Source organism: Meriones unguiculatus, chromosome 16 (assembly GCF_030254825.1).
Source record: "Meriones unguiculatus strain TT.TT164.6M chromosome 16, Bangor_MerUng_6.1, whole genome shotgun sequence".
NCBI lineage: Eukaryota > Metazoa > Chordata > Mammalia > Rodentia > Muridae > Meriones > Meriones unguiculatus.
The window spans coordinates 9,715,529-9,729,645 of record NC_083363.1 but is presented as its reverse complement, the minus strand read 5'-3'; the positions used below and the strand labels follow the sequence as shown (position 1 = coordinate 9,729,645).

Below are 14,117 nucleotides of genomic sequence, written 5' to 3'. Positions count from 1 at the left end.
GGACTACACAGAAAAACCCTGCCTCAGGTGGTGGTGGAACACGCCTTTAATCCTGGCAGAGGCAGAGGCAGAGGCAGAGGCAGAGGCAGGAGGATTTCTGTGAATTCAAGATCAGCTTGGTCTCCAGAGAGAGTTCCAGGACAGCCAAGGCTACACAGAGAAACCCTATCTCAAAAAAAAAAAAAAAAAAGAAAAGAAAGAAAGAAAAACTCTGCCTCAAAACAAACAACAAAACAAAAATGAACATTATTTCATGGGCCTGGCCTGGCAGTCTCTATGCCTTATCTACCAAACATTACGGCTCTTCAAATTCAGCACCTACATTTCAATGGGCATCAAAATATGATGTGGCCATCTCCAAACTCTTCTAGAGCTTCTCTAATAAATCAAATAATTAGGGATAGGAACTGGTGTGGTATCTAAAAGGTCTGCTAATCAGGCATGAGAACCTGAGTTCAAATCTATGGCAGCGACATAAAAACATAAAAGACTGCACTGCGAGGACTGTGATGGATACCAGTGCGGCAGTAATAGAGAAGGCCTACCTGCCAGCCAGCCTAGCCAACCACTGAGCTCAGGGTCAGTAAAAGATCCTGTCTCAAAAACTAAGATGGTGTTCAGTAGAGAAAGACACCAGACATCACCTCTGGTGATGTCACACATGAATAGCCAAAGGTACCCATGTACAAATGCACAAACACACATACTCCATCCACAAAGACAAGTAACTACAAATAAGTTATGCTCTTGCCTACCTCCAACTCTTTTTCTTTTTCCTTTTCTCTGAACTTCACCTCTAAATCTTGTAAATACTGGCAATGCTCTGACTGCAGATCTTCTCGTAACTTCTTGACGGCTGCCTGGTGCTGAGTCTCCAGCTTCTGCAGGGAAACTAGGAAGCAGTACAGAGGTCACTGGTTTATGACAAGATGACGCTCCCTTCCTCAGTGGCAGTACTGATTGGCATTTTGGACCACACCCACAGTTCACATGCAGACTACTGTGCCCACCACGTGTCCATCCTGGGTACCCAGGAATGCCTGGACAGGGGGTTGATAGACCAGTGACACACACAGAGGCAAAGCTGAGCAGGCTCCATCTGGACATCACCTCAGGAACCAGCCTGTTCTTCCCATGGAGGGAAGAGAGATGCACACAGACACAGACAAGAAGATATCATCTCCACTCACAAGAATCACTGTGTTACATAGCACTGGAGTATCAAAGCAAGCAGCCACCAAACTACTGCTTCAGTAACAGTTTAGGCATTGAGTATGTAAGAGGGATCTAAGAAGCAGAAACTGGGCAGTTAGCCAATAGCCACAACACGTCCTGGGCACTCATGACCCCATCCGTCCTCAGCAGCTTGCACTGGAAAGCAAAAGTAGGAAAGGCAAGTCCAGCTGCAAGATGGTGTCCACCCTAGAGGACACTCAGCCCCTCCAGACATGCTCACTTGGACCAGGAGCTCACCTTCAGCCTCCTGTTTGGCTTGAAAAATCTTCTCCAACTCAGCTTTCTGTTCCGACAATTCTTTCTGAAACTGGTTTTGCAGAGCCTCCATTTCCGACTGGTGCTTTGCGGACAATTCTTTGCGTAGATTTTCCAAACATAACTCTCTTTCAGAGTCCCAATCTTGCTTCAGAGTCTAATTTAAAAGAAAAAGTAGATTGTGGTACAACCCAATCTCGGAAAAACACAGGCGACCAAGAATTCACTTCCTACCAACCAACACATTCCCTAGGCCTGATTTTATCAGCATCAAGCTGAGGGACAGCTAAGTGGATTGTGAAAGTAAAATAGTGCACACACTGAACTGTGTTTCCACACAGTTACACACCTCTATCATCTGGACGTTTTTCTCCATTTCTGAACGTAACTTCTCCTTCAGCTCAGCTGCAAGACAAACATAACCAGTTATTCAGACCACAGAGTCTCAATCTTCTCCATGAGCTCATCACTCAGGAGATGTGGGGCACTGGTACCATTATCCACTTGGGGAGAGTTCCCACTGCACACTGGATAAGCCATCCAGACGATGCTTAGTTTAAAGAACGTATTCGCATCAAAATAATGAATATTGAGCTTCCCAGTCACCCAGGTTCTCCTCAGGGTACAGCTGAAGATCAGCTGCTGGGGTCCCATCACCAACATCTCCAAACCCATGTGAACGTTCCACGTGCAGTGTTCATGTATCCATGTGAGTGCCAGGGTCAAGGTAAGGTACCAACTGCATGTTAAGACATGAGACACTACCCTATGATCCAAAGCTCCCAACTCAAGCAGGGAGAAGCACAAGACAGGTTCCAGCAATGCCTTGGGAACTGATGAACCTCCCAGGGATAGCCAGATGCAAAGGTCAGGGAAGGGCTGAAGAAGCCGGGCAATGGCAGGAGGCTTGGGACAGGACAAAGCAGCAAACAATTCTAAGGCTGACTAAAGGGCTGGGATCCATCCTTACAGAGCAAGCTACCACATCCCAGGGCACCAGCGAGCCCTTTGCTTTCCTTCCTTAGGAACGGCAGGCCTAGCCAGAGGGCCACAGGGAAGATGGGCCTCTGCAGCTGGGGCCAGGCGGTGGTGGCAGAAGCAGGTGGCTCTCCATGACTTTAAGGCCAGCCTGGTCTACAGAGAGTTCCAGAAGAGCCACGGCTACACGGCGTGAGAAACACTCTCCTGGTAGGCAGTAGGCCCACTTTCCAAATAATGAACGCTCTCAACCTCAGCTATGGAGGTACCTACGGAACTTAGAGGATACACCAAAGGCTACCAGACTGTACTGCTTAAACACAGACTATGTGACAAGGAAACTATTTTTCAATAAAGCTGATACTTGTTTCTTTAAAAATGTGGGGCTGAAGAGATGGCTCAACAGTTAGAAGCTCAAGACCACCGACTGCTCTTCTAGAGGGCCTGGGTTCAATTCCCAGGACCCACACAGTAGCTCAGGAACACCTGTATCTGAGTTCTAGAAAAACAATGCCCTCTTCTGACTTCAGATATGCATGTGGATTACAGGCCTACACGTAGACAGAGCACCCGCGCCCGCGCCCACACCCACAAATACAACTGAGTAGCTAACTAACTAAAAGTGGAAAGCCCACCACAGGCTGCCTAGGGGCGAAAGGCGGCAGACTAAGAGAGTGTATTTGAGCCAGAATGCAGACCAGGAACATAATCATATCTAAAGATGAATAGCCATGCCAACCCCAAGCACTGCCCCGCCAGCAACTCAGACCCAGTCAAGTTTCTTTCTGCTTGCAGGGGGCCCGGGCTTGTACACTATCAAAGACTTGCCACTGGAGGGCTGGCCTCCCTCCAGCGGGACAAAAACAAAAAGCAAAAAATGGGAGCATGTACTTGAGTAAAAGCGATTGAGAAAATCAGCAGGCTGCTTTGTGTGTGCGGTTGCAGGCATGCATGTGTGCATGTGATGATATGGGATCTGGGAAAATGACTCAGCTGTTAAAGGCTAGGCACAACCAGAGAAACCGAGGAAGTGAGAAGACAGGGGCCTCGTCCCGTATTGCCTTGGTACCTGTTTCCTGCCCACAGCGGAGCACCATCGCTTCCTTCTCACGGGCATGCTGCTCTCGCATCAGCTCCAGCTCACACTGCTGCCTACTCTGCAGCAGCGCCAGCTCCTGTGCCCGCCGGCCATTGAGCATTTCCCGCAGCTCCGTCAACGCTGTCTCCTTCTCCTTCTGCAGGTTAGCCTGCGTCAGCTCTAGCTGTGCTGTGTGCATGTTGTTCAGGCTCAGGCGCAGTGCTTCTAGCTCAAGGCTGTGGGCTGTCTGCAAGCAGAGAGGAGGCAGGCCCCGATGAGAGCCAGGCTGGAAACCAGGGCAGTAAGGGCAACACCAAGCAAAGATGGCAAAAGAACGAGGAAAAAGAAGGAGCCATCCATCCCCACGCTGGCATGTGTTTCCACACTAAAAAACTGGTTGACAGCAAGGACAGGAACCTCTCACCCACTGTAGCCATGCCAGACTCCCAGACCTACGTGTCCACACATGACCCTCCCCCCTCTGCTTGGGGAATGGACTCACAAAGAGAATGTGGAAATAACAAAGGAGGAAAGAGCAAGCCACAGCCCCCACCTCTCCACTGTGGGATGTCTCTCCCACCTACAACCACCCCCGGCAACCAGGACCCACTGTGCCCTGGAAAGAATGGCAGAGCACAGGTTAGGACCCTGTGAAGGCTGAGAACCACAGCAAGGCCATGCAGATCACCTGGGGTGGCTGCGGCTGCGGCTGCAGCTTCTGCTGCTGTCCCTGCAGGCCAGACTCATCCAGGTCACAGTCTTGCCGTTCCTAGAGAGGGAAAGCAAAGGATGTAGCCTGGAGAATTCACACAAGGAAACAGTGTCTAAGACTTGGTCGATGCACCAGGAAACTAAAAAACCATATCCCGAAGAAAACAATACTACATAAACAGTCACAGCACATTATCCCTGACAGGTGAGGATGAATCCCAGACTGTGATGGATGGATGCAGTCAGGGATGGACAAAATAGTACAGTCCTTGCATGTGTCCTATTATATCCTTCAAAAGACTGAAATCGTTTCCAGGTATCTTTCTAGGTTACCGGTGATACCTAACCATGTCAGGGCTATACAAACAGCTTTGCCGTGTTGTCTGGAAAAGGAAAAATGTGTACACATTCAATCCAAATGCAATTTTCCCCCAAACATGTCAATCTACATTTGGTTGAATATGTTGATGGGGAAAGCTCATTTCATTACCATGAAATATAACAGCTACAGAGGAAAATACTAACACATACTACAATACAGTCAAACTGGGAAAACAGGCTACATGCAAGACAGAATTCTAGGGAAAGACAGAATACTCTTGAGTTCTAGGCTACCCTAGGCTACACAGTTTGGACCAGGATAGGCGACACAGCAAGACTCAATCTTAGAATTAAAAAGGAAAATAAAGCACGGGGCACACCTGTAATCCTAGCACTCTGGAGGCTGAAATAGGAGAGTTGTAAACTCAAGGCCTGCTTGGTCTATCACAAGTTCAAAGCCAGCCTGGATAAGAGGCAACACCCTAGAGGGAGAATTCTAAAATTTTGGTTTCTTTAAAAAAAAAAAAAACAAAGAAATATTATAAAAATGTGTTCATTTTAATCCCAGCTCTAGGGAATAGAGGGCCGCCTCAGAGCAGCTGTGTTTGATTTGCTGTAGCAGTGGTGAGGCTTTGGCAGCTGCAGACAGTTTCTACGATCGTGTGTGTGTGCCATTTGGAATTCTGAGGACTTTTCAGAGCCTGGTAGAGGGTTTGTTAGTTGTGGTTTGTTAGTAGTCATGTGCAAAGAAACAAGGAGAAATTAGACTCAGCAATCTCTGTCTCTCTCCCCGTCTATCTTCTTTCTCTCCTAGCTAGTCATAGGGAGTGAAACAGGGGAGACCTAAAAAGTAGCAAAGACCAACCGCAATACCCTACTCAGTATCAAAATAAAAGAGGACTTGGGGGGCCAGCACCACAGCTGGGTAAGAGCACTTATCCCTGGAACCTATGTGAAAAGCTGGATATAGCAGCTCACGTGTGTAATGTCAACAGGGCCACAGGCAAGACAGGAGGCAGCAACCAGCTGGACGCTCACTCATGCAGCACAGAACCAAGAGCATACAGAATCATACAGCAGCAAGGGGGACCCTGTCTCACAAAGGTAGAAAGACAGAAGTGACCCCAGAAACGTCGTCCTCTGACTGTCAGTTTGGGCCACAGCACACAGGAACCTCCCATACCCTCCCTTCATTTTTGTTGTTTGTTTGTTGGAGACATGGTTTCACTGTGTGGCCATTGCTATCCTGGAACTCTCTAGACCAGTGGGTCAACATGTGGGTTGTGATCATAGGGATCATGTAGCAGACATCCTGCATATCAGATATTTACATTATAATTCATAACAGTAGCAAAATCACAGTAATGAGGTAGCAATGAAATAAATTCTAAGACTTGGGGTCACCACAACATGAGGAACTGACTTAAAAGGTCACAGCACTAAGAAGGTTGAAAACACTGCTGTAGACCAAGGTGATCTTGAACTCAGGGAGAACCACCTGCCTCTGCCTTTGGAATGCTGGGGTTAAAGACATATGCCATTGCATCTGGCTTTTTAAAAATCAAGTTCAAGTTTCTCTGTTTAATGATTTTTTTTAATTTTTAGATTTATTTATGCTTATTTTATGTATGCAAGCATTTTCCCTGCATGTGTATATGCATACCATGTATATGTCTAGTGCCTGCAGAGGTTGGAAGAAGGTACCATATCCCCTGAACTGAAGTTAAAGATGACTGTGAGCCACCACGTGGGTGCGAAGATCCCGTGTCCTCTACAAGAGCAAGTACTCTAAACTCCTGAGCCATCTCTCTAGCCCTGATTTAAACATCTTCAAAACTAGAAAATGTCAACTGCACATTATTAGTTTTTCCTGAGAGAGCCTGAGCAGGAGACACACAGAACAGCACCATGGGTAGTAAGCAGGGGTCAGTCAGCACAGCTTCCAGCTCCTCGGCCACTGAGAGAACCTGGGTGAAAATTACAGTGAATGGTAGCTAACAGCCAAGCCAGGCCCACAGAACACAGAGTGCAGAGAGGGAAACCCGGGCACAAGGATGCACATCTAGAGAGCTCCAGCATGCCAGGGTACAAGGAGGGTGCAAAGGAGGGTCTTGAATCTTTCAAAGGAAACAAGATTCCAAATTTGTAGATCACACATCTGCTATACTAACATCATATTTTTTCTCAGATAAGGCAGTCGAGATATGTCATTACTTTCTGCAAAATTTTGCCCTTTAAATTCTCTTCTGGTTAAGAGAAATTTGAGTTTACCAGTCTGAGCAGCACGTATCAAGGGCCCTCAAGATTTCAAGGCCTCATTTACATCTGCGTAAGAGTTCCAGGAAAGTCCACCTAAGAGTGTCTGCAGGTCCGGAGAGGCCAGGGGGTCACGTGGTGTGCTCCCTCCTATTCATATTCACAGACCTGAGTAGCCAGAGGCCAGCTCCTTCAGCCACACCATTTCTGCCCCATCCCAATGCTACCTTCAGGAAATTGGGAGAGCGAAAACACAACACACTCCGGCATTCAAAGTAGATAAAGGAATGTCACACACAGAGAACTCACATAGAAACACATGCACACAAACTGGTCTCACCTCTTATCAAAGCACCAAACTGACACTTGCCTTTAAACAACTGTCCCAAACTCTTCAAAAAGCACGTTAAAGATAAGTCACTGCGCTGTCCGGTCGGCTTAGCCGCTGCCGTACAAACCAAGCAACTTGTGTTCACTCCCAGGCCCCCATAAGGTTGGACTTTGTGGAGAGAACCAACTCCACAAAAGTCACCCTCTGGCCTCCACACGCACACCACAGCGTAAGTGCCCTGACACACACGATAATAGGTAGAATCAACTTTAAAGGTTAAGTCATTTGTTGATGTAAGACCTGTTTGCTCACCTTTTATGAGCTAGAATAACTGCCTCTTCCCCCATTTTTGAAAGGCAAAAACAGAAGGCCACTTTCAGTAAATTACCACAGCGATAACTAGAAGATAGGCAACACGCTCACATGATGACGAATAAATCTACCTGAGCTGCAGATGCCCCTCCGGCCCCCTCCAGGGTGTCGCTGCATGACTTGCTTTCAGAAGCAGCCCCTCCTCGGGGGCGCTCACTGGTTTGCGTGGCTACCGGACCCTCCTCCTGGACAGCCGCATTGACAGCCGAACCCTTCCTCTTCGCCGTCTTTTTCTTCGAATTCGGACAGTCACCTTTTGTTTTTCTCTGTCGGAAGCTAGCAAGCTGCGAAAAAATTTAGAGAAGTAGTAGAAACAGAGGTAAACGAGGAAAAAGTAACAGAACCACAGAGTCAACACACTTGTGGGGAGCATGAGGTTTGGGCTAGCTCTGACCACTCAGCCACACAAGGCCAAGAGACCACTTTCCCACAAAACACTGTCTTCGTTGACATCTATGACCTTGGCGTTAAGCTCAAAATTATACTGAGTCTACTAATGTCTACTAATTAATGCCTAGAAGCAAACAAAAGAAAACAATATGGCTGGTTGGAAGAACAGCTGTTCTAAACCTTAGCAGTTTACAGCAAATAAAAAAAAATGCATCTATTTAACACACTAAGAGCTTAAAGAAGGCATTTTCAAGCCTTAAAACTATATGAAGCTAGATTGTTCCCTTTGTGCCCCCATTCTCCCCTAATCGAAGAAATATATCGCCCAGCCAAAACTTCCTAGCCATAGATTCTGAGACAAGGTACAGAAATAGCAAAAACTTAATTAAGCCAGGTCAATCTAGCATCTTCCTTTATGAAATCAGATGTTCTACTTCTCATGACACAGCTCAGCAAAGCACTAGGGACCGTCACAGAATGTTGCCTGCCAGTCAGAGGCACAGCCTCGCTTCTTTCAGTCCCTTAAACACAGGACTTTTCGACTGTTCTCATGCACCATCTCCCCTCCCCACTCATTCCCCGCTGGAGGTCCGGCTTTTCACAAGGGAACGTCTAGTCCCTCAAATCACAATCATAGCCAGACAAGCAAATATGCTCCTGACGATGAGAACACAATTTCATTGGCAGAGAAAATTAACAAGGCCATGTATCTGTGTGAAGAGAGATGCGAAGGACAGCGCCTGCAGTACCAGCTCTGTTCTCAGCATTCGCCACCAAATACAACCACAGAGCTCCCCTTCTGCAGCACAGACTTGGGTCTCTGACCGTGGACATTCAATGAATGGCTTCTCGGTTCTTCTCCTCAGCTTTCATCTCCCTTAAGTACATCTACTAGTGTTCACAAACCCACCCACCAATTCTCCAAAGCTGAAGCGCAAAACTCCACACACTCCCTCTTTCCTCAGCATCTACATGTGGCTAGCTTACGAAAAGAGGAGACAGGGGGGTTTCTGCATCCTTCTTCACACCCACCGCCTATCAGAGGGGGAAACATCACCATGGCTTCTGACTGTCACCTTTAATCTGACTCTCGTTTCCACTGTGTACGTATTTTCTGCGATTTTATGGTTCGGAGTTGGGAGGAGGGGGTGGCGGCAGGGGGTTGACTGCAGGATTGCTGCTCCTAGGTAAACCACGAAATCAACTCAGCCGTTTCACAGTGATTTTACCTAGTCCTAGGCTGATAATACAGAGGAAGAGAAAACTCTCTGGTTCCACAGCCATGGTTGGTGGCCAGGGAGCCACTTCCCAAATGTTCGCACCTTCTCTTCCTCTGGACCCCCATCACCTTTCAAACAGCTATCTTAACAGCTACAAACTTTTCCCAGGGTAGAAACTCAAAATCTGGAGCAGAGGGGATGGAAAAGAGCACACTCGGCAGAATCACAGCTGCAGGGTCCAGACAGAGAACAACCAAACCCAATGCCAAACCCGGGAGGAACAGCTCAGGGTTCCCGGGAAAACAAGTCTGAAGGCAATTCTTTAAAAGCCCTGGAGAGCTCGGCCCCTGGGAAGCACAAGAGCACCGGAAGCAAAACAACCAGCAATGCTAGGTGACCAGGACCCGCCCGCCGCTCTCGGCCCGCCTACAAGGCGCCGTGCGTCTCCGGTGCTGATTGGCTGAGGCAGCCACGGGGCGGGGCGAGACCGAGGGCGGTGGATTCAAGATGGCGGCGCCTAGGAAGTGAATTCCGCAGAAAGCGGCGGGAAGGGCAAGCGTTCGGCAGCCCCTACTGCCCCCGCCGCCACCGCCTTTGCCAAGCCGCCACAGGGGCCCGAGAACCTCCCTAGGACTCCTCTCCGCAGCAGAGCGAAGGGAAGGACGCCACCGTCTACCTTGGCTTTCCCAGCCTCCACCTTCCTGCGCCGCAGCTCCTGCTCGTCCTCTTCCATCTCCACTTGGGGCTCCTCGAGAACGGCGCGGGAGCGGCGGGCCGGCCGCGGGGCTGCCTCCGCTCTGTTTACACTCCCTCCCTTTACCCGCTCGCCTCCCCACCCCCAACACACAAAACTGTCAGCGCCGCCCCGCCGCCCCGCCAATCCGGAGCCCTGCACGGACGTGCGCACGCGCGCCCCGGTGACGCCGCGAGGGCGGAGGGCCGGCTCTCGGGCCTCCGATTGGCGTGTTGGTGCTTCCACACCCTCCTGAGCAAACACCAATGAGCGGGACGCGGCGTTCCCGGTCGTGGGTCGGCGGTGCGGCGGGAAGGTTCGTGTAAGCCGTTCCCCGGCGGCGCCGCGGCCTAGCGCCCTCTCCCGACCAGAGGGGGACTCACGCGGGCGGCCGTGCGCGCCTCCGGGGCGCTCCGTCTACTCTCGGGAAACTTTTGCAAAAGTCGTTTTTCCGTCGCGATGTGTTTCTGCGTGCAGATCCGTTCTGGGCGCGTTCCCGGGGATCCGCTGTCGCCTTAGGCCCCACAGTCCCCCGTCATTGGTAGGACGCCCTAGCCTCCCCTTCAGTCCTAGGGAGGGTGCTGTGGGGTTTTTTTTGTTTTGTTTTGGCCCACAGGTGCAGTCATCCTGTAGGACCTCTTGGATTCCTCCTCCCTCCCTGCTCTGACCACTTCTGCCCCTCCTAAACACCGACCCGTCTTCAACCAGGATCCAAAGAGCCGAATACACCCGGAGTTATTCAATGAATGACGCCCTAAAACGTGCACCGGTGTTCCCAGCCGTTCTGTATCCATGCACACTCCTCTATGCGCTAAGTCCCTGTGTGTTCAAGCTCCTGACTCTCATTCCGGCACCTCTACCAGGAATAAAGCCTCCCTGGTGTCGGGAAATAAATCAGCTCTGGTCCATTTTCATTAAGAGGCGCGTTTAGAGCTCATCAATGAATGACTCATAGATAATTAGGCAAGATTAGGACCCTGTCTTCCGTAGCCAGCAGGTGGTGCTCGCTTGCCTGGGGACCTTAAATTATCTTCGGGTTGAAAAGTTACAGGCTGCCATGTGACTATGCCTATGCAGGGGTCTGAGGATGTATGTCAGAACTTTGCGTCCTGCACCAATGGGATGGAGAATGTTGAGAGGGGGCAGCACCTGGAAGGTTGTACCTCAGCGGTGAGGAATTCGGGCACAGGGAAATGTGCTTAGGGATATAAAAACTACTGTTTTCTATGAAATCTGCCGGCCAGTCGTTTTTGCTTTTTAGGCTGACAACCCACTTTACTGGATGGAAAAATAAATTGTTTGTCTTTCTTTACTCGGAGCCTGCAGGACTCTTAAGAAGTTTTTCTCTGACGAAAATGCTGGGGGTGGAGAGGTCCCTCTGGGTTGACCTAACCTCTGGGATACGTTGATCTGTCCTTGAACAATGCAATATTTTTTAAATGTTTGGGAGGCATATTTTATATATTAAAAATTGGAGGGTCTGGAGAGATGGATGGTTCAGTGGTTAAGAGCACTGACTGCTCTAACTGTATTCAATTCCCAGCACCCAAATGGCAGCTCACAACTGTCTATAACTCCAGTTCCAGGAAATTGGCATCCTCACATACCTACATACAGGCAAAACACTAATGCACATAAAAAAGTAATAATTATTTTTTTTTAAAAATTGGAGGGCTAGAGAGATGGTTCAGCAGTCACAAGCTGCTCTTACGGAGGACCCAGGTTTGATTCCCAGCACCCAATGGTGGTTCACAATCGTCCATAACTCCAGTTCAGGGGATCTGAGACCCTGTTCTGGCTTCTTAAGGCACTGCACACATGTGATGCACATACAGACAGGTAGGCAAAACATTCATACCCATAAACTTTTGAGGGGGGAGATTTCAAAACAGGATTTCTCTGTGTAGCCTTGGCCTGGACTCGCTTTGTAGACCAGACCGCCTTAAACTCAGCGATTTGCCTGCCTCTGTCTCCCAAGTGCTGGGATCAAAGGCATGTGCCACTACACCTGGCTCATGAAATAATTTTTAAATCTAAAAAGAAATTAAAAACCTAAAGAAAATTTTTTAAACTATGAATATGTTTGTGTCTCTGTGTAGAAGTGGCAGATACCCTCAGAGGCCAGAGAGGGTGTTGGATCCCCTAAAGCTGAAGTTATAGGCATCTGTGAGTCACCAGATGTAGGTTCTAAGATCTAAATTTCCCCATTATTCACTAAGTCCCTGCTAGGGGTAGTGGCACATGTCTAATTCCCAGTACTAGGGAGGCAAAGATAGGTGGGTCTCAAAGATAGGCCAGCTAGGCCAATGTAGAGAGCGCCTATCTAAACGAAAAAAAGACTTGCCTGCTTACAGCCCATTCTTATGGAGACATTTTCTCCACTGAGGTTCCCTTCTCTCAGATGAACATAGCTTGTACCAAGTTGACATAAAACTAGCAGCCAGCATGGAGTGCATACTGCTCTTGCAAAGGACCAGAGTTGGGTTCCAGGCACCCATGTCAGGCGACTCACAATTGCCTATACTGCTAGCTCCAGCGGGGATTAGATGCCTCTAACCTTGTCAGCACTGGCAATCATGTGCTTAAACTCAATATACAGACACATACTTAAAATAATAAAAAATGGGCTGGAGAGATGGCTCAGTGATTAAGAGCACTGACTCTTCCAGAGGTCCAAAGTTCAAATGCCAACAATCACATGGTGACTCACCACCACCTATAATGAGACCTGATGCCCTCTTCTGGTGCACAGGTGTACATGCAGTTAGAGCGCTCATATACATAAAATAAATCTTTTAAAAGACAATTAAAACAACTTTAGAATATAATTAAAATGAAATTTGGGGGCTAGAGCAATGGCTTGGGCTTTAAGCATACTTGTTGCTCTTGAGGAATGCTATAGGGGTCTGGGATAAGCTGTGGCCTTCAAAGAGTACCACTCAGTTCAATCTGTAGGTGGACAAAAAATTTAATGTGCTGAGAAGAAGACCAATATGAAGGATATCATCGTCAGACTTGAAGAATGGGATGGCCTCAGAAGCCAGGAAAGTGAAAGTAACATGCTTGAGAACAGAAAGGCTTTAGGGAATGGGGGGGGGACATGGGACAGGAAATGACTAGCATCTTCCAATGGGCTTTGGTGGGGGGAGGGGGAGGAAGTAACCCCAACATCAAGAAGCAGCCACTCTTGGCTTTTGTTTGTTTGTTAGTTTTGCCTGACATTCTTTTAGTATAGGCAGAGATTTAAATGCACAGTAACTATCCTAGCAAAAAACCAGAACAGGGTGTTCTGCTGGCAATATTCTTCCTAAACAGATTTAGGTAAAGCTCCGTGTAACTAAAACTCCATGGGCTATCAGAAGCTAAGTAAGACTTTAGTATTGATTTCAGTTCTGCGGCCACACACAAATAATTCAAAACAGCACTAGCATTAAAGCGACAAGAGAGCGGAAAGACTCGGTGATTACATGTTTTGCTTACAGTAGAGCCACAATGTGAATGGTGGATAGTGTGACTTTCTTGTTGCTCTTTGATGTGGTGTGAGGGCAGCTGGACATTTAGGTGAACGTACCACAAGGAAGCAGCTGTTGTGACTGGCCTGAGCTTCACCAAGGACTCACTGCTTCCCTCTCTCTCTTTTCTTGGATCCTTGTTTCAGAGTGTAATCAGCCAGGGAGGTGGATGGTGTCTTCTGCTGGTATGGAGCAGTGTAGTTTCATGGGGGAAAGGCAGAGCTCCTTGTCAGTGCCTGTGTTTTAAATGATTGACCACTATCTTCACTCTCACCCATTCGGAAGCTAAGGAGCTGGAGGCAATTGCAGAAAGGCAAACAAATGTTTTAAACCTGGCATCCAAGATCATCCTCTTCATCTCCTTGAATCTGCAGTCTCACGACATCGCTGCTAAGGCCAAAGTGAACCCCCAAAAAATGGCAGTCCTTCTTACAGTGCCATAAATAACAGTCTGGCCTCAGCTCAGGCTGGGACTCTGGCCAGGTAAACAGAGTAGTTTTTGTAGGACCCTTTTGGTGTTGCAAAACCCCTCAGGAAGAGGAACGTCGAGCTGTTTGTTTATTGGCAAATGTAGTTCCTAAGGGAGGAAGCGTGGTGGCAGAGCAACCTGGCCCTTTTCAAGCTATTTCACTATCTCTGCTGGTTTCTCCACTGAGGAAAAGGGTGAGCTCCCATAAAACTTAACCATGCTGCAGCCTCTTTGGTAAAGCTAGTAAGATAGCAC

At 48.4% G+C, this 14,117-nt stretch overlaps 2 protein-coding genes across 7 annotated transcripts in view; one reads left to right on the top strand and one right to left on the bottom strand.

The window, feature by feature from the left end:
• Pcnt (pericentrin) overlaps positions 1 to 9,960 on the bottom strand; it is a 96,209-nt gene extending 86,249 nt beyond the window's left edge. For all 6 annotated transcript variants that reach the window (XM_021652507.2, XM_021652508.2, XM_021652506.2 and 3 more), the window contains exons 1-7: positions 9,825 to 9,960; positions 7,610 to 7,822; positions 4,236 to 4,316; positions 3,539 to 3,794; positions 1,841 to 1,896; positions 1,474 to 1,648; positions 756 to 892 (exon numbers count right to left, since the gene is read on the bottom strand). In XM_021652507.2, the coding sequence (XP_021508182.1) occupies positions 756 to 892; positions 1,474 to 1,648; positions 1,841 to 1,896; positions 3,539 to 3,794; positions 4,236 to 4,316; positions 7,610 to 7,822; positions 9,825 to 9,881 (975 nt within the window). In that variant the 5' untranslated portion in view covers positions 9,882 to 9,960. The remainder of the gene's footprint in view (positions 1 to 755; positions 893 to 1,473; positions 1,649 to 1,840; positions 1,897 to 3,538; positions 3,795 to 4,235; positions 4,317 to 7,609; positions 7,823 to 9,824) is intronic.
• A 57-nt stretch (positions 9,961 to 10,017) lies between these two features.
• Positions 10,018 to 14,117, top strand: part of C16H21orf58 (chromosome 16 C21orf58 homolog) — a 20,484-nt gene continuing 16,384 nt past the window's right edge. The window contains exon 1 of the mRNA XM_021652524.2: positions 10,018 to 10,197. The gene's annotated coding sequence lies outside the window, so the exon portion shown is untranslated. The remainder of the gene's footprint in view (positions 10,198 to 14,117) is intronic.